The following is an 18,206-nucleotide window of genomic DNA, read 5'->3' as shown; positions in this document are numbered from 1 at the left end:
TGATGTATTATATTGATTTGCAGAAATTGAACCATCCTTGCAGCCTTGGAATAAGTCCCACTTGATCATGGTGTATGATTCTTTTAATGTATAGAATTCAGTTTTCTTTGAGGATTTTTGCTGCTATGCTTATCAGTGATACTGACCTGTAATTTTCTTTTCTGGTGTTGTTTTGTCTAGTTTTGGTGTCAGGGTAATCTTGGCCTCATAGAATGAGCTTGAAAGCATTTTTTTCCTCTTCAGTTTTTTGGAATAGTTTGAGAAGGATAGGTGTAAGAATTCTTTATGTATTGGTTATATCAAGCTTGTTCTATTAGCTGCAAAAATATTTCCCTTTTTGTTTAACTTCTAATTTTGACTTTTACATAATATTCAGTAAGTCAAACCTTAATTTTTTTTCTTATTGTGAGTTTTACTTTATCATCTAAGTTTAGAAAGTTCTATTCCATTGAAGGTTTTGCTAAATATTCACTTTCATTTTCTTCTATTAATAGTTTTTTTCATTTTTAACTTTGCTATGTCTCTGGAATTTACTTTTATATATATCACAAAATGAAGATCTAAATTGATTTTTTTCTGATCAGTTGTTCTTGTACATTGATTTATAAGGCCACATTTGTCACATATAAAATTCTATTTGTGAGCATGTATTCCATTATGTTGAGCTGTATGTTCTGATAACAGTACCACAATAAACAATTGTTTTTAACACTATTTTCAATACTTCTATATATACTTAACAATTTTTTTGTTTTTTTGGTGGTAAATATAAGATAAACTTTGTCATTTTAACCATTTTCAAGTGTACAGTTCAGTGGCATTAATTATAATCACAGTTGTGTATAGCCATCATGACTACCTATTTCCAAAACTTTTTCATCACCCTAAACAGAAACTCTGTAACCATTAAGCGATAGCTCCCCATTATCTCCTTCTGCTACCCTTTAGTAACCTCTATTCTTTCTGTCTCCATGAATTTGTCTATTCTAGATATTTTACCTAAGTTACATATAAGAATTATATTTGTTTTTTTGTGTGTCTGACTTACGTCACTTGTCATAATGCTTTTGAAGTTCATGTAGTAGCATGTACTAGAATTTTATCCCTTTTATAGTTGAATAATATTTGATGATACATATATATTATTTATCCATTCATCTGTTGATAGATACTTAGATTGTTTCTCCCTTCTGGCTATTGTACATAATGTTGCAGTGAACACTGGTGTATCTCTTTGAGTACCTGTTTTCATTTCTTTGAAGTATGTACTTAAGAGTGAATTTTCTGGGTCATATGATCATTCTGAGTTTAACTTATTGAGTAACCACTAAGTTATTTCTCACAGCAGCTGCACCCGTTTACATTCCCACTAGCAATGCATGAGTGTTCCAGTTTCTCCATGTCCTGGCCAACACTTGTTCTTTTCCTTTTTTTTTTTTTTAATAATTGTAACCATCTTATTAGATGTGAAATGGCCTGTCATTGTGGCTTTGGTTTGCATTTCCCTAATGACAAATGATGTTGACCCTCTTTTCAAGTGTTTACTGGCCATTTGTATATTTTCTTCAGAGAAATGTCTGTTCATATTCATATTCTTTGCTCATTTTTAATTGTTTTTGTGGTTGAGTTGCAGGAGTTCTTTATATGTTATAGATTTTAAATATTTATATGATTTGCAAATATATGTTCCCTTTCTATAGGTTGTCCTTTCACTTTAAAAAATAATAATTTTATTTATTATTTTTGGATCTTCTTTGCTGTGTGGGCTTTTTTCTAGTAGCAAGAGGGGGCTACTCTCTAGTTTCAGTACAAGGGCTTCTCATTGCGATGGCTTATCTTGTCTAGGCACCATGCCCTAGGGTGCTCGGGCTTCAGTAGTCGTGGCACGTGGACTTAGTAATTGCAGTTCCCAGGCTCTGGAGCACAGGCTCAATAGTTGTGGCACACAGGCTTAGTTGTTTCATAGCATGTGGCATCATCCCAGATCAGGGATCGAACCCATGTCTCCTGCACTGGCAGGCCGATTCTTCACTTTGAGCCACTAGGGGAAGCCCCATGTCCTTTCACTTGGTTGATAATGTCCTTTGATACATGAAAGTTGTGAATATTTGATAAACTCTAATTTACCTTTTTTTTTTTTGCTTATGCTTATGGTGTCATATCTAAGAATCTATTGCCAAATTCAAGGTCATAAAGATTTATTCCTTTATTTTCTTCTAAGATTTTAATGAGTTTAACTCTTATATTTATGTTATTGATAAACTTTGAGTTAATTTTTTATATTAAGTGAGATAGGGGTCAACTTCATTTTTTGCCTATGGAAATCCAGTTTCTAAGTACCATATGTTGAGGAGACTGTATCTTCTCCATTGAATGGGCTTGGAACCATTGTCAAAAATCTGTTGATTATATATATGGGTTTATTTCTGACTCTCAATTCTATTCCATTGATCTGTATGTATATCTATATACCTCATTGTCTTGATCACTGTACCTTTATAGAAGATTTTAAAATTGGGAAGAACAAAATTGGAAAATTCTTCAATTGGATTTCTTTCATGACTTTTTTAGCTATTTGGAGCTCCTTGAAATTCTATATGAATTTAAGGATTGATTTTTCCATTTCTGCAAAAACAGCAGTTGGAAATTTGATGCGAATTGTGTTGAATCTGTAGATCACTATGAGTAGCATTGACATCTTAGCATCTTAACATTATTAAATCTTTCTATCCATGAACATGAGATGTCTTATCATTTATTTAGATCTTTTCAGTTTCTTTCAGCAATGTTTTATGATTTTCAGGACACAGGTTGATTAATTTATCCTAGATATTTTTTCAAGGCTATTATAAATGAAAGTGATTTCTTAATTTCCTTTTTGAATCATTCATTGTTGATATGTAGAAACACAACTGATTTTGTGTATTGATCTTGTAACCTGCAACTTTGCCATATTCATTTATTGGCTCTAGTAGCTTTCTTAGATTCTTTGGAATTTTTTATACAGGCATACCATGGAGATGTTGCCAGTTAGGTTCCAGACCACGACAGTTAAGCAAGTATTGCAGTAAAGCAAGTCATACAAGTTTTTTGGTTTCCCCATGCATATATAAAAGGGTTACACTATTCTGTAGTCTATTAAGTGTGCAATAATATTATATCTTAAAAAAGACAATGTGTGTAACTTAATCTAAAAAAATGTTAACCATCATCCTAGCCTTCAGTGAGTCATGATTATTTTGCAGTAAGATCACTGATCATAGACCACTACATGTGTGTTAAGTCACTTCCGTTGTGTCTGACTCTTTGTGACTCTATGGACTGTAGCCCACCAGGCTCCTTTGTCCTCTTGCCCATGGGATTCTCCAGGCAAGAATACTAGAGTGGGTTGCCATTTCCTCCTCTGGGGGATCTTCCTGACCCAGGGATGGAACCCACGTCTCTTATGTCTCCTGCATTGGCAGGTGTGTTCTTTACCACCACTCTACTTGGGAAGCCCTAGACCATTATAACAAATCTAACAATAATGAAAATGTTTGAAATATTATAGAATTAGCAGACACAGAAAGACATGGAGACATAAAGTGAGCAGTTGCTCTTGGAAAAATGGTGCTGCTAATCTTGCTCAATGCAGAGGGCTCAAAAACCTTCAATTTGTAAAGAAAAAAGCTGTATCTGCAAAGTACAATAAACTGGTGGAGGAATATTATACCTGTATATACAAGGGTCATGTTATCTGTGAACATAGTTTTACCTTCCTTTCCAATTTGGATCTATGCTTGACAGTATTGCCTAATGTAATACTTATTGTTTCAATTTTTAGTGGTCATTTTCTTATTATTCCTAAAGTGATTTTGGAAACTGTTTTAAATTGATAGAGTATATATTGAAGAAAGTATGTGAACATTAATTAACATAAAGATTTTTTTTTCTTTTCCATAGATTTGGCTAGCTGATTGGCTGCTGAAAAATAATCCCAACAAACCTAAACTGTGTCATCATCCAGTTGCAGAATAATCTTATTAAAATAAAACCCTCAAAGAACAAATCATGAGCTGTCTTACTATAAAAGTCATGCTTCTACTTAAAAAAGTAACTCCTAAGGGTTTATGTAACTACATGTGAAATTATTTCTTAAAAATAAATTTTAAAAAAAATCTATTTTGTGCAGCAGGTAACATTATCTCAGATAAAACATTAGTTTGGGGTATTATCTTTTTCTAATATGAAAATGGTATTAATATGAGAAGCACTTAGAATGTCAATAAAACAATGGCAACTTTTTATTTTTGCAGTTACAAAGTGGTGTTCAGTTAAGAGAACAATAATTCATATAGGATGCATCAGAGACAATTGAAGATGGTAAAACTACCATCCCTATGTAAAATTGATATTTTTTGTGCACCAACAAGAACCTACTTTACATTTCTTTGCCAATTTATTAATACAACTCGCATAATACATGAGGCAAAATTAGTATCTATTGAAAATACCACCAGGGCAGGGCTAGCTAAAGACACATTTGGTAGTATGTTAACTATATAGAAAAAGGCACTATACAGTTTAAAACCAAGTCTTGTACAGCTTTACAGTTCTTTTTTCTTTAGAAAGAGTGAGTTGTGCACAGGGAGGTTAAATGCTTTTAGACAAGCAGGAAACTAGAATCAACTTACTTATTATTATCATCTTCAACTTCCTTCTCTTTCTAATCCTTCTTTTCCGCCTTGATGACTATCTTTTTTGCTCCATGTTTTTTCTCTATCTTAGCAGCCTTCTTTTCATAAAGCTTCTTGTCATCTGCTGAAATGCTGTTCCATGTTTCTGCCAGTTCCTTTGCGACATTGCCAATGGGTATGCTGGGATATTCTCTTTTGGTTTGGAAGAACAGGAGAAAAACTGAAGGCAGCCTCTTGTATGCATTGGGATCCTTGAGCTTCTTTTTTTGTTTCTCCTTTAGGAGGAATGTAGGTTTTCATTTCTCTGTTATAAAGGCCTTGTCTACCTTTACTATGCCTTCAAAATTTTCTTTTTCAACTGACTTGGTCTTCCATCTCTCTGAGCACTTTTTGGAAAACTCTGAGAAGGTGACTGGGTACTTGTGCTCCTTCTGGCAAGTTTGCCCAAAGAATGCTTATGATGGTGCTTTGTGGTCTCTTAGGGCATCATTTCCCATGTTTAGTAATTTTTCCTCCCTGAGTCTCAAAGTCATCCAATGCCCGTCTGGCTCTCCCTTCCCCTCATGCTGTCTTTATGGAGGTCATTTTCTTGCAATGGCTTTCAATTTAAGATATGATTTTAACAGTGACGTAGTATTAAGTAATAGAAGGCTGATGTAAGATATTGCTTATTATTTTTTAATTTTGAGAAAATGTGGCATTTTAGTTATATTTTCCCTAGCCTATATTCTGTATTTACATGCATAATTAATGCATAGTTCAGAAAGATTAGTTTAAAAAATGTTAAGTATATAAGTAATTACAGTTTTCTTTTGCTATCCTATGGGCGTGCCTGATAGCTCAGTTGGTAAAGAATCCACCTGCAATGCAGGAGACCCAAATTTTATTCCTGGGTTGGGAAGATCCACTAGAGAACGGATAGGCTACCCACTCCAGTATTCGTAGGCCTCCCTGGTGGCTCAGCTGGTGAAGAATCTGCCTGCAATGCGGGAGACCTGGGTTTGATCCCTGGGTTGGGAAGATCCCCTGGAGAAGGGAAAAGCTACCCACTCCAGTATTCTGGCCTGGAGAATTCCATAGACTGTACAGACCATGGGGTTGCAGAGTCAGACACAACTGAGCAACTTTCAGTTTCTACTATCCAATAGTAGAGTGTTCCTATGAAATCTCTCATAAGCAGAAAGAATGTAGATAGAAGACTCAGTTACCTTAGTTTGTTCACATCTTGTTAACTGAAGCACAAAGTAAACTGAGATAAAGCCCAGATGCTCACTGACAGTTAAAAGCTATGCTGGCTTGATGCTGGGATGCTAGTGTAGTTCCTTAGGAAGGAACTTGGTGGTGCTGCTCTTGTTGCTCAGTGTGCACACTGCTGAACTCAGTTCAGTTCAGTTCAGTCACTCAGTTGTGTCCGACTCTTTGTGACCCCATGAACCACAGCACACCAGGCCTCCCTGTCCATCACCAACTGCTGGAATCTACCCAAACCCATGTCCATTGAGTCAGTGATGCCATCCAACCATCTCATTCTCTGTCGTCCCTTTCTCCTGCCCTCAGTCTTTCCCAGCATCAGTGTCTTTTCAAATGAGTCGGCTCTTTGCATCAGGTGGCCAAAGTATTGAAGTTTCAGCTTCAATATCAGTCCTTCCAATGAACACCCAGGACTGATCTCCTTTAGGATGGACTAGTTGATCTCCTTGCAGTCTAAGGGACTCTCAAGAGTCTTCTCCAACACCACAGTTCAAAAGCATCAATTTTCGGTACTCAGCTTTCTTTATAGTCCAACTCTCACATCCATACGTGACTACTGGAAAACATAACCTTGACTAGACTGACCTTTGTTGACAAAGTAATGTCTCTGCTTTTTAATATGCTGTCTAGATTGATCATAACTTTCCTTCCAAGGAGTAAGTGTCTTTTAATTTCATGGCTGCAGTCACCATCTGCAGTGGCTTTGGAGCCCCCCAAAAATAAAGTCAGCTACTGTTTCCACTGTTTCTCCCTCTATTTGCCATGAAATGATGGGACCAAATGCCATGATCTTAGTTTTCTGAATGTTGAGCTTTAAGCCAACTTTTTCACTCTCCTCTTTCACTTTCATCAAGAGGCCTTTTAGTTCTTCTTCACTATTTGCCATCAGGGTGGTGTCATCTGCATATCTGAGGTTATTGATGTTTCTCCCAGCAGTTTTGATTTCAGCTTTTGCTTCATCCAGCCTAGCGTTTCTCATGATGTACTCTGCAGATAAGTTAAATAAGCAGGGTGACAATATACAGCCTTGACGTACTCCTTTCCCTATTTAGAACCAGTCTGTTGTTCCATGTCCAGTTCTAACTGTTGCTTCCTGACGAGCATACAGATTTCTCAAGAGGCAGGTCAGGTGGTCTGGTATTCCCATCTCTTGAAGAATTTTCCACAGTCTGTGGTGATCCTCACAGTCAAAGGCTTTGGCATAGTCAATAAAGCAGAAATAGATGTTTTTCTGGAACTCTCTTGCTTTTTCGATGATCCAGCGAATGTTGGCAATTTGATCTCTGGTTCCTCTGCCTTTTCTAAAACCAGCTTCAACATCAGGAAGTTCACGGTTCATGTATTGCTGAAGCCTGGCTTGGAGAATTTTGAGCATTACTTTACTAACGTGTGAGATGAGTGCAATTGTGCAGTAGTTTGGGCATTCTTTGGCATTGCCTTTCTTTGGGATTGGAATGAAAACTGACCTTTTCCAGGCCTGTGGCCACTGCTGACTTTTCCAAATTTGCTGACAAATTGAGTGCAGCACTTTCACAGCATCATCTTTCAGGATTTGAAATAGCTCAACTGGAATTCCATCACATCTTCTGAAGATGGAAATGAGGGCGACCAAAGAGATACCTTAACCAAAAGCAGTGAGTAGATCTTGGCTGGATACTGGTTTTAAAAATCAATAAAAGACCTTTAGGGGACAATTAAGGAGGTTTAGGTTTGGAAATGATAGGTGATGTTAGGAAATAATTGCCAAATTTCAAAGAGTCAAAATTATATGAGCATGAAAAGAGTATGTCATTATCTTTAGGTGAATGCATTCTGAAATATTTAGGGGTAAATTGTTTTATATTTGCAACTTATTTTCACATGATTCAGCAAGAGTTATTTTTATACATGTAAAGATAAAGTTAGCAAAATATTAACAATTATTCAGTATAGTTGGTGGGCATCCTAGTATTATTTTCATTTTTCCGTGCTTTAAAACTATTCACAAATGAAGTTGAGGGGGAAAGATCTATTATCATCAAAATCTAGTGGTCTGTTTTTCACATTCTTGATAGGGAAACATTCAGATCCTATATAGCTCTTGATTAGATACACACATGAAACATACTAATCATTTATGATATGTTCTAGCCAGACATGTGTACCTTAAAATTATCTAGCCTTTAGGTCAACCAACCTTCTTACAGTAGTAGGAAATAATGTGGTCATCTAAAGAATACCATAAAGAAGCAAAAATTTACAAGATGGGATGTTCTGTAGGACAGAGGCCCCGGTCTTTCAACAAATTGGTGTTAGGACAAATGGGACTCTTTTAGATTAACAGAGATGTAAGATCCATAATCAGAATCAACACTTGTTTCTAGATTGAACCCTCATTTAGGCAGACAAGGGGCAAAGGACATTTTTGAGACAACTGGAAGATTTGAATCTAGATTAAGTATTAGATGAAAATGTGTTCAAAAGGTAAAGATTGTTAACTGAAGAAACATATTGCAAAGCAATATGTACAGAGTAGTCTCACTTTGATAAAGAAATACATATATGTGCATATGTGTGGATTAAGTTGTAGAAGGATGCCCATTCAAATGTTACTGTATAATCTCTGGATGGTGGTAATATAATGTTGTGTTTTTTTTTCTTATTTTTGTTTAGCTATATTTAAAATTTTCTACAATGTTCATATTACTGCTTTTGTCATTTTTAAAAAAGGTTTGGAAAGATAGGTGCCTTACTGGTTGCAACATTAATAGGGTTAGCAACACTTCCTTATTAATAGACTATCTTCAAGGTATATGTACGACCAAGATGCTTTACAAGTTTCGGTCCTGATGTTTATATGAGTTTTGGGACATATTCCTCCTGGAACTGGTATGTACACTGTATTTCAAAATACCTTTAACACTCATGTTGGAAAGACAAGCTAAAAATCTTAAAAATACAGATAAATAGTGGATGGCTATATTTTGAACAATGGCCAAGAGCATATAGGAAAAAGCAAATAATTTGTTACAATGAGATTCCAGCTTCAGGAGGTTATTTCCCCCACAAGAGCCTCCTCTTGTGCAAAAAAGTGGCTGCATTGTATATGGCAGAAAAATTCTATACTGGAAGCCATCTTCAGTCCCCAGACCTGCCATTTATTTTGTTTTTTAAGTGGAAGAAAAAAATAGAGAAACTTAATTTGAGACATGTTTTGGGAAAAAACAAATACATATAGATGGAAAACAATGTAGTTAGCCATAGGATTTTAAAATTTTGGACATGTTTGAGGTCATTATTTCATAGATCAGAACTAGAAAGTGTAACATAGAGTGAATAAGAAAAATGAGAAGACTGCCTTCTGACATAACCTGCAAGGTAATACCAAAGTCCTGTGTACACATTTGTTACTAAGTAATGGTAATTTAAGTAATTTAATGCATTTATCTTGAATGATAGTGTGATATTCTTATTAATCAAGGTACACAACTTCATTTAGTTCCTTTCTCTAGGACTCAAAAAGACCATAAAAGCAAGCAAGCAAGTATGCAGTTCTCTTTATGACTTGAGATTAAATAGCAGTAGAAGTGCCTCCCCTTACCCTACGCAACCCCTGCTGCCAACACATACACACCCTTCACGGTCTTCTTAAACTTTGCTGAGAAATATGGTACATGTCTAACCTGGGTGTACCTACCTCAGCTTCTATGTGAAGGGTTTTGAAAAGTAAACTAGTGCTTGGAAAACCCAGGGCAATAGTTTATCTGCCGTAGCTTAAGGGTGACACAGTTCAACTTGATTGGAAAGTGTCACGGTTACTTGTATATATATATGTGTGTGTGTATGTATGTGTGTGTGTGTGTATATATATATATATATATATATAAATAAAATTTTGGGCTTCCCTGGTGGCTCAGCTAGTTAGGAAGCTGCTTGCAGTGCGGGAGACCCAGTTTTGATCCCTAGGTCAGGAAGATCCCTGGAGAAGGGACTGGCTATCCATTCAGGTATTCTTGCCTGGAGAATTGCATGGACAGAGGAGCCTGGTGGGCTACACAGTCCATGGGGTCGCAAAGAGTTAGGCGCAACATTTTCACTTTTCATATATAATTTTCTTTCTTTCTTTATGGCTGTGCTGGGTCTTTATTGCTTTGCTTGGGCTTTCTCTCTGCAGTCAGTGGGGGCTACTCTTCATTGTGGTGCAAAGGCTTCTCTTTGTGGTGGTTCCTCTTGTTACGGAGGACAGGCTCTAGGCGCACAGGCTTCAGTAGTTGTAGCATGCTGGCTCAGTAGTTGTGGCGAGGCATATGGAATCCTCTGGGACCAAGGATCAAACCTACATTCCCTGCATTGGCAGACAGATTCTTATCCACTGTACCACCAGGGAAGTCTGTGAACTGTGAACAGTTACTCTCAAGAAGTACTTTCCCAACTCAGAAATACTGCCCCTTCTTTCTTGTAGTTAACTCTATATAAAAGTATTTAGATTAAGCTTTGAGTTTTCATTCAGAGATGGCTCAATTCTTCCTTGTTTGCTGCTACTTTGACTTCAAGTGCTTTTTCTTGAGTTCCTTATTTTTGTTAAGTTTCCCTGGTGGCTCAGATGGTAAAGCATCTGCCTACAATGAAGGAGACCCAGGTTTGGTCCCTGAGTCGGGAAGATCCCCTGGAGAAGGAAATGGCAACCCACTCCAGTACTCTTGCCTGGAAAATCCCATGGACGGAGGAGCCTGGTAGGCTACAGTCCACAGGGTCACAAAGAGTTGGACACGTCTGAGTGACTTCATTTTATTTTTGTTAGTCCGCTTTCTAATAACATTCACTGTACTAATTGTGCTAACATTCACTATACTAACCTTTGGAAGGACTGATGCTGAAGCTGAAACTCTAATACTTTGGCCACTTGATGTGAAGAACTGACTCATTGGAAAAGACCCTGATGATGGGAAAGATTGAAGGCAGGAGAAGGGGACGACAGAGGACGAGATGGTTGGATGGCATCACTGATTTGATGGACTTGAGTTTGAGCAAGCTCTGGGAGTTGGTGAAGGACAGGGAAGCCTGGCGTGCTGTAGCCCATGGGGTCACAAAGAGTCGGACATGACTGAGCAACTAAATTGATATTAACTCTGTGCCTTTCATTTAAGGTCTATAATTGCTTTATAAAAGTTAATTAAATCTTAGAAATCCCCAGACTTATGAGAGCCTTTAATAGAGAAATTTACTTCTAAAGGTAGAGTCTAGTGATTTCTGGCAATTTCAGATAAAGACTGTAAGGAAGATAACTTTCACCTCACTGAAGGATGTGACTAAAGGAAAAAAAAAATCATTGTAGAGCAGTTCTGCATAGCTTTCCTATTAACTAGATTCTTTAGTTCATTGGAAAGGGGAGATGACTAAGTAATATGATGTCTGTTCCATTCCTGCAACCAAAGTGACCCAGAAAGTTCTCTCCCCTCATTCAAGGGTTGATGACACTGCTGAGATTGATGCCTTTTGTTCCCAGACCAAATTGTTTTTTATAGCCCACCCCCTGCCAGCACTTTCCAAAGTGCCACTGCCATCAGCTCCAGAGGGAGCCCCTTCCTCAGGCTTCCTGGCCAGCAGCTGCACTGTGATGGCAGGGAGCTCGGAATGGGAGGAGAAAGCAGCTTGCAGACAAATGGGCAGCTAATCCGACCAACAGCCCATCACTAGAACCATAAAAAAATTCCTTTTTTCCCCCCACTTGCCTCATCTGCATTTCTTGGCTGAGGTGGCGATGGAATGCTCCTTGGGAAAGTTATGGTTTCACAGGTCTATCAAGCAACCTCAAATTTCCCCCCTTTTTTCTTTCTCAAACAATTCTGCTTAGTTAGCCTAGTGTTGTCAAATCACTACAGACCTTACAGGTAGTAAAAGAACAATAAGGGAATAGTAGAAACAACTTGGTGCCAATGAGATTGACAAATTAGATAAAGTCCTTAAAAGACACAGCTACCAACAGTGTCTCAATCTAAATGAGAATTTCTGGATCCTTCTTTAAACTTTCTGTCATTGTTTGGATCTCTCAGTGTTCAACTTTAGTTTAGAAGCAGCCCTACTGAACTTAGTAAGCATTCTCAACTGTTCTACTAAGATCCAGTTGTTTTTCACCACAAGTTTTCTATTTTGGGGGTAGAGAGGGTAAAGCTATTTTATTAGAATAAAATTTTTAAAATTTTATAAGAACATCTCAGGGATTAATCTTATTTTAATCAGGATTATAAAATTCTGATCCTTCTGAGTGGCCTTTATGTTAGGGCCAGAATGACAACCTTGCTGGTCTTTATATAGTGTTCCTAGTCCTTAACAATGTGAGAACATGTCAAGGCGAGAGAGGGTAAAGCTTATTTTATAAGAATAAGCATCTCAGGGGTTAATAAATCTTATTTTAATCAGGATTATAAAATTCTGATCCTCTGGGTGGCCTTTATGTTAGAGCCAGGATGACAACCTCACTGGTCTTTATATAGTTTTTCCTAGTCCTTGACAATGTGAGAACATTTCAAGGTGTCTTTAACATATATATGTGATTAGAGCCTCTTGCACCATAAAATGGTTAGCCACGGACCCATATAAAACAGTCAGTCTACAATGAGGTTGAAGCTTTGGAAACATCACATCCTTTTCAGTGGTACTTGCTTTTATAGTGTCATTTAGCAAATGGACTGTGAAGAATTAGTCATGCCAAACTTCTAACCATCCGATGACTAGCTACAGAATAAACATCCCCGATGAAAATTTTTAGATTTTAAAGCTTTAGTCTTTCTTTTCAAAGTTTCAATTAAAATAAAATACTATATCTACTAGGACCCCCAAGTTCTCGTCTATAACTTGTTTGCACCTTTCAGAGATACAAGATCAGCACTTACGTGCTACACATAAGTAGCACACCATTATGAGTTCCTTTATGCCTCTCAGGGGTGGTTTGAGAAAATGGAATCTTTGAAGCCACTGTAGTCTTTGTGGTGAGAAACATAATATGCTAAATTAAATCAAAATGTGATGCCGTTAGGCACATTAATGAAATCACATTGTTATATTCCTCTTTCTGTTATGCATATTGTAGGTCCCAATCTGAACACCGTATTATATGTAGGAAGCCAGACCCTCTGTTTAGCTTCCTGTGGGTCTGGATGCCCTCAACCTGTCCTTGGCTCTTCAGTGGTTACCTGGGTCTGAGGCCTGACTCTGGGATCTCCTATGCCATCTGAGCTGGCCTTTTCACTGGATTCCATGCCCTTGTATCTTCTTAGAATACTTTTCTTCCTTTTTAACTAGCCTTTTGATCGTTTACCTTTATCAGTGAGTTTGGTATTCCTGACTTCTACATAAGCCGCTATAAAGATTTTGATATGCCAGTTATATCTTAATATGAATTTTTAAAAGATTTTGAAATTCTGAAACACATTGCAGAGTAAGAGTTAAAATCAGTGTGCCAGCATGTTTTCTTCCTATTCTAACTGATCAGGGGAACCTGAGTTGAATGTACACATTGCCCATATAGAAAACAGGTTTCCTACTCCATGAGTAGTTGTTTGAAATTAAATTTCACTGCGTTGTGACAGAAAATACTGAGTATCTTGTGTGTATATAATATGCTATAAAAGTATTTTATAGTTGTTAATCTGGCATTCAGGACTCCCACAGACTGGTCAGAGTTTATCTTTCAAAACATGTCTCCCCAGAACCTGCCTTATGGTTGCTGCTGTAGTTACAGTCATCTGTTTGCTCACATTGCTCATTACTCACTTTGTTCATTTGCTAAAGCCATTCTCTTCCTTTACTCTGCTCTCCTATATCACGATACTGGAGTTTCTCCTGTTCTTTTAGGCTTGTACGATTCCTAGCCTAGGAGACAATTTCCTGTAATTTTGCTCTAATGCGTGCTTATCTCATGTGCATACAAACTACTCATGCTTAATTGCTGACTTATCTGGCATGTAATAATATACTTTGATATAATGTGCTGGACATAATGGTGAAATAATTTAGCATTTGGCCTTTATAAACAGCAAAGCAGTTTTATATCATAACTCCATTATGACTTCCTAGTTCTGTGACTGTGGGAAAAATTACTTAACCTCTCTGCGTCTGCTTCCTCATCTCTCTACTGGGGCTAATGATAATACCTACATTGAAAGTGAAAGTGTTAGTTGCTCAGTTGTGTGTGACTCTTTGCGATCACATGGACTGTAGCCTGCCAGGCTCCTCTGTCCACGGGATTCTCCAGGCAAGAATACTGGAGGGGGTTGCCATTTCCTTCTCCAGAGGATCTTCCTGATCCAGGGATCGAACCTGGGTCTCCTGCATGCAGTACCTACCTTACCAGGATTGTTTTAAGGATTAAATGTGATAATATATGTAAAATTACCTAACAGTGCCTCGTGACGCCGAGTAAGCACTCAGTTAAAGTTAGCTATTATTTTTTACCTTGTCTTTTTTTTTTTAAACTTATGTATGGACTATGTTCCCATCATTAATGGAAGGATTACTATCTATTGTTACCTATTATGTGCCAAGCATTGTGCTAAGCACTTTTCACTTATGTTATCCTATTTAATTTTTACAACAATCTTGAGGTTAAAGTGATTTGATATATAGGCCATATCTGGGAATTATTAGAGCCAGGGTTTTGAACTTAATTATATTTGCCTCTAAAACCTTTTTATTATTTAATGGTGCTTTTTCATAGACAAGGGAAACTTCTTATTTTTCTCATAGGGTGAACCAAGTGTGTGTACAAACCAAGTTCATTCATTTAATGGATTTATTGTGTATAAATAAATGAAATGGAACTTGGGGTTTTACTCCATTTATGCTATCGCTTTTTGTGGCCAACAGTCATATGTTCTCTTCCTCCTTCACTCAGAAAGTGCTTCCAAATTCCTTTTCATTCTCTGTAATACTTAAGGCACCAGTACCTTTATTTATACTTAATCACTGCATGCTCTTGTTTATCTGCTTAAAACAAAAACCTTTGCTAATTAATTTTAAACCTCCTAATCCAATCCCTTTATTTATAATCAAAGCAAACAAGGCTCAGAATAGCTAAGAGACCTGCCCAAGGTGACACATGAAGCTAATGGCTGGTGATCCAGGTTCCTGGCTCATACCCAGAGTGCTATTCATTATACCAAGAGCCTCTGGAGAAGAACCACTTGAAAATATTATCGTCATAAGCAGTTAAAAACCTCCACTTGCTGTCTTATTTGTGGTAGTAATTTAATAGTAAATCCCTGTAAAATATAATGTACAAAGAAGCTTCTGTCTGCACAGAATTCAAATTAGTAAAATCTAATCATAAGACTCTATGTACATGAAGAACATTTGACTGTTGGCTATTTTATAGGCTATCTGTTTCTAGAAACCAGAAGGTATTCTAATTTATTCTGTATGGCAATTGGTATGGGACATCTTATGAAGACCAGAACTGTCAGAATAGAGAAATTTAGAGGCTAGAAATAAAATTTTAGAATTTGAAAAAAAAAAATTCATGAAAATCTAATCAAATTCCCTTCTTTTTTATAGTAAAGATTTTGAAACAGAGAAAGTGGCATAGCTTTACAGTAAAATCTGTGGCAAAATTAGCATCACTTTTCTCACAATACTGAATTACCTCTCTTGGTTACCTCAAAATTAAATTGTGTTGATTGTCATAGAAAATTGCAGGAATAAATCCTTTTGGAAAAATGTAAGACAACCTTCATGCAACTAAAATTAAACATTACCTTAATCTCTTTTGGAACACAAACCCCATTATTATTCAGGCAACTTCATTGCAGGTGCAGATTTTCTTGGCTTTTTGATAGTCCTTATGTATTACTGGTAGAATTGATTTTTCACCAGAAATATCAGAATTCAGAAAAAGAGAAAATGGAATTATTTCAGCTAAACAAGAACTTTGAAAATCTCCTGATGTGATGTATTCCAAAGTGGCCTCAATTTTTCAGCAACTTCTGAACATGGAGAGGAATCAGAATGGGAATCATCTCTAAGAGAATCAATAGTTCTTTTCTAACATCTTAGCCCTAGAGACAACAAAAATGTCTGGCTGTTCATTAGAACTTTAACAAAAATTTCATCCTTGCTATTTTCTTTAGGTTGTGGAGTGAGTAGGTATACCTATCGGAGCCCAGAATTTGAGAGAAATTTTGTATTATTGTTAATTTTTAAATAAAATTTCATTCTTCCCAGTTTATGCTCCTATAGATTCCTGCCTGGTTTTTTTTTTCCCCTCTCACACCATGCCACCCAGTCTGGATATGAGAAATCAGGATGAGAAGATGACAGTCAGCATATGACACAAGGGGGAAATGCATCCATACCCTCAGCTCAGCCCTACCCTTCAAATTCTGGAGATTGTTTAGAGTCAACCCCAGGACACTGGTGAATGTGGGAAGCTCTTGAGGGGCAAGAGGTGGGAGGGTGCCAGGGGCCTGAAAGATCATATGGAGCTCCCTGCCAAGCTGGCCTAGGATTAACCCGTGGTTTCCCAGCCAGAGCTAATCCAGCTGTTTTGCTTTCCTGGGGTCTCTCATCTTAATCTATGAAATTGACCAACTGAGTTTGACCGTGACTGGCTTTGTTTTGCAAAACAAAATTGGTAAGGCAGGCCTCACGCTGACTGACTGAATGGTGTCATCAGCCCAATTCAAGGGGTGCCACAAAAGCAAGGAAATGAAACTTCAATTTCCTCCTCATGTTAAATGATAGCTTATCATACCGATTATGACCCTTATGCAGCTCAGGGTTAAGTATTTTATTGCTTTTTTTTTTCCCCCGCGAACAGCCATAAACCACTCTCTCCTTCCACTTTTTCCTCTAACCCCTGCCCCCAACAACACACCTGACTGAGGCTCATTGGAAAGGACTGCTCTCTGTTGTCAAAGGACAGACAACCCAAACATCCTTTCTTAACCCTACCAACCTGTCACGATTTTATCTTGATTCTAGGAAGTACAAGATATGTTTTAAGGCAAAACAGAAACAAGCCAACAACCAGGGTGGGAGGAAGTCTATCTGGCTTAAGAGTACCTTTATAATGTTCAGTTCCTCGCACTAGGATGAGCTCTCTTCAGTTCTGGGCCAGGCAGAGATGGCTTGCTTTCATCTCTATGTTCCTACTGTCCCAAATAAAAGTATACACTTTTATTTGCCTGTTTATCACACCACATTATTATAGGCACAGGTGTGCTTTCCTTTTTGATCAGGAAGAACTGTGTCCCTTCTTGTGTACCTCCTAGACAGGCACCTGGCACAGTCCATAGAAGACATTCACTGAATGAACAGATTGATGGAGGCTCCCCACAAAGATGAGGTCATCTATTTCTCTACCTGCCAGCAAATCTGTACCTATCTATTCCCAAAATCAGAAAGAGGTTCAGTTGCTCAGGTTACTCCCTGGGCACGTGTAGACAACAATGGGAGAGGCGTGGTGTTTCTTTGGACTTGGGCCTGTGCCCTCTTCCCTTCACTTCCTACTCCTTTTAGGAAATCTCATTTACTCCCATGGCTTCAGTATTGGTGACTCCAGAATGTGGATCTCCTTCTCAGAGTTCTTCTCTAGTTTATTTAGCCATTTTCCCCAGACTTAATAGCCAATTGCCTGCTTAATATTTCCACTTGAATGTCTCAGAAAAAATGTAAAGTTAATGTGTTTGAAATGGAACACTTGATCTGCATCTTCCCATTATCCCTAACCTGGTCCTCATTTTGCCTGTATCTGTAAATGGCACCACCTGCCACTCAGTTACTAAAGCTAGGAAACTGAAGGTCATCCTAGATCCTTCTTCTCTCACCCATCACATCCAGTCCATCAGCAACTTTATTGGTGCTACCTCTTTTATCTGTACTGTCCATGTTTCTTCTTGCCTCTGTTCACTTTATCCCTGCCTTAGTCTACTTCACTATCAGCTCTTGCCTGGCTTAATACAACTGCCTCCTTGTCTTCAGGCTTCCACCCTTGACCATCTCTGGTTCATTTTCCATACAGTAGCCAGCATGAGTTTTCTTACAAGGTAAATAGGAGCCTATCACACCCTAACTTAAAATCTTTCAATGGCTTTCAATTTCTCTGGAACAAAATTCAAACATTTTACTGTGACCAGCTGGGTCTTGGATGATCTGGACCCTGCTTACTTTTCTAAGTTCATCTCATGTCACCACATGCAAAGCATTCTCCAGTTATATCAAACTTTTTATCAGTTCTCAGAATTTCCCAAGCTCTTTTCTGCTTTGGGCCTTGCTGCTTGTTAATGCTTCTCTCTGAAATATGTT

At 37.6% G+C, this 18,206-nt stretch overlaps 1 protein-coding gene and 1 pseudogene across 3 annotated transcripts in view; one reads left to right on the top strand and one right to left on the bottom strand.

Annotated features, from left to right (window-relative positions):
* The window catches only part of NME5 (NME/NM23 family member 5), a 29,250-nt gene extending 25,091 nt beyond the window's left edge, over positions 1–4,159 (top strand). For all 3 annotated transcript variants that reach the window (XM_019964977.2, XM_019964975.2, XM_019964976.2), the window contains exon 6: positions 3,943–4,159. In XM_019964977.2, coding sequence (XP_019820536.2) covers positions 3,943–3,956 — 14 coding nt within the window. In that variant the 3' untranslated portion in view covers positions 3,957–4,159. The remainder of the gene's footprint in view (positions 1–3,942) is intronic.
* A 510-nt stretch (positions 4,160–4,669) lies between these two features.
* LOC109561074 (high mobility group protein B1 pseudogene) lies at positions 4,670–17,789 on the bottom strand (annotated as a pseudogene).
* Positions 17,790–18,206: the final 417 nt, after the last annotated feature.

The sequence above is a fragment of the Bos indicus genome, chromosome 7, assembly GCF_029378745.1.
Source record: "Bos indicus isolate NIAB-ARS_2022 breed Sahiwal x Tharparkar chromosome 7, NIAB-ARS_B.indTharparkar_mat_pri_1.0, whole genome shotgun sequence".
Taxonomy (NCBI): Eukaryota; Metazoa; Chordata; class Mammalia; order Artiodactyla; family Bovidae; genus Bos; species Bos indicus.
This window is presented reverse-complemented; position numbering and strand designations above follow the sequence as displayed.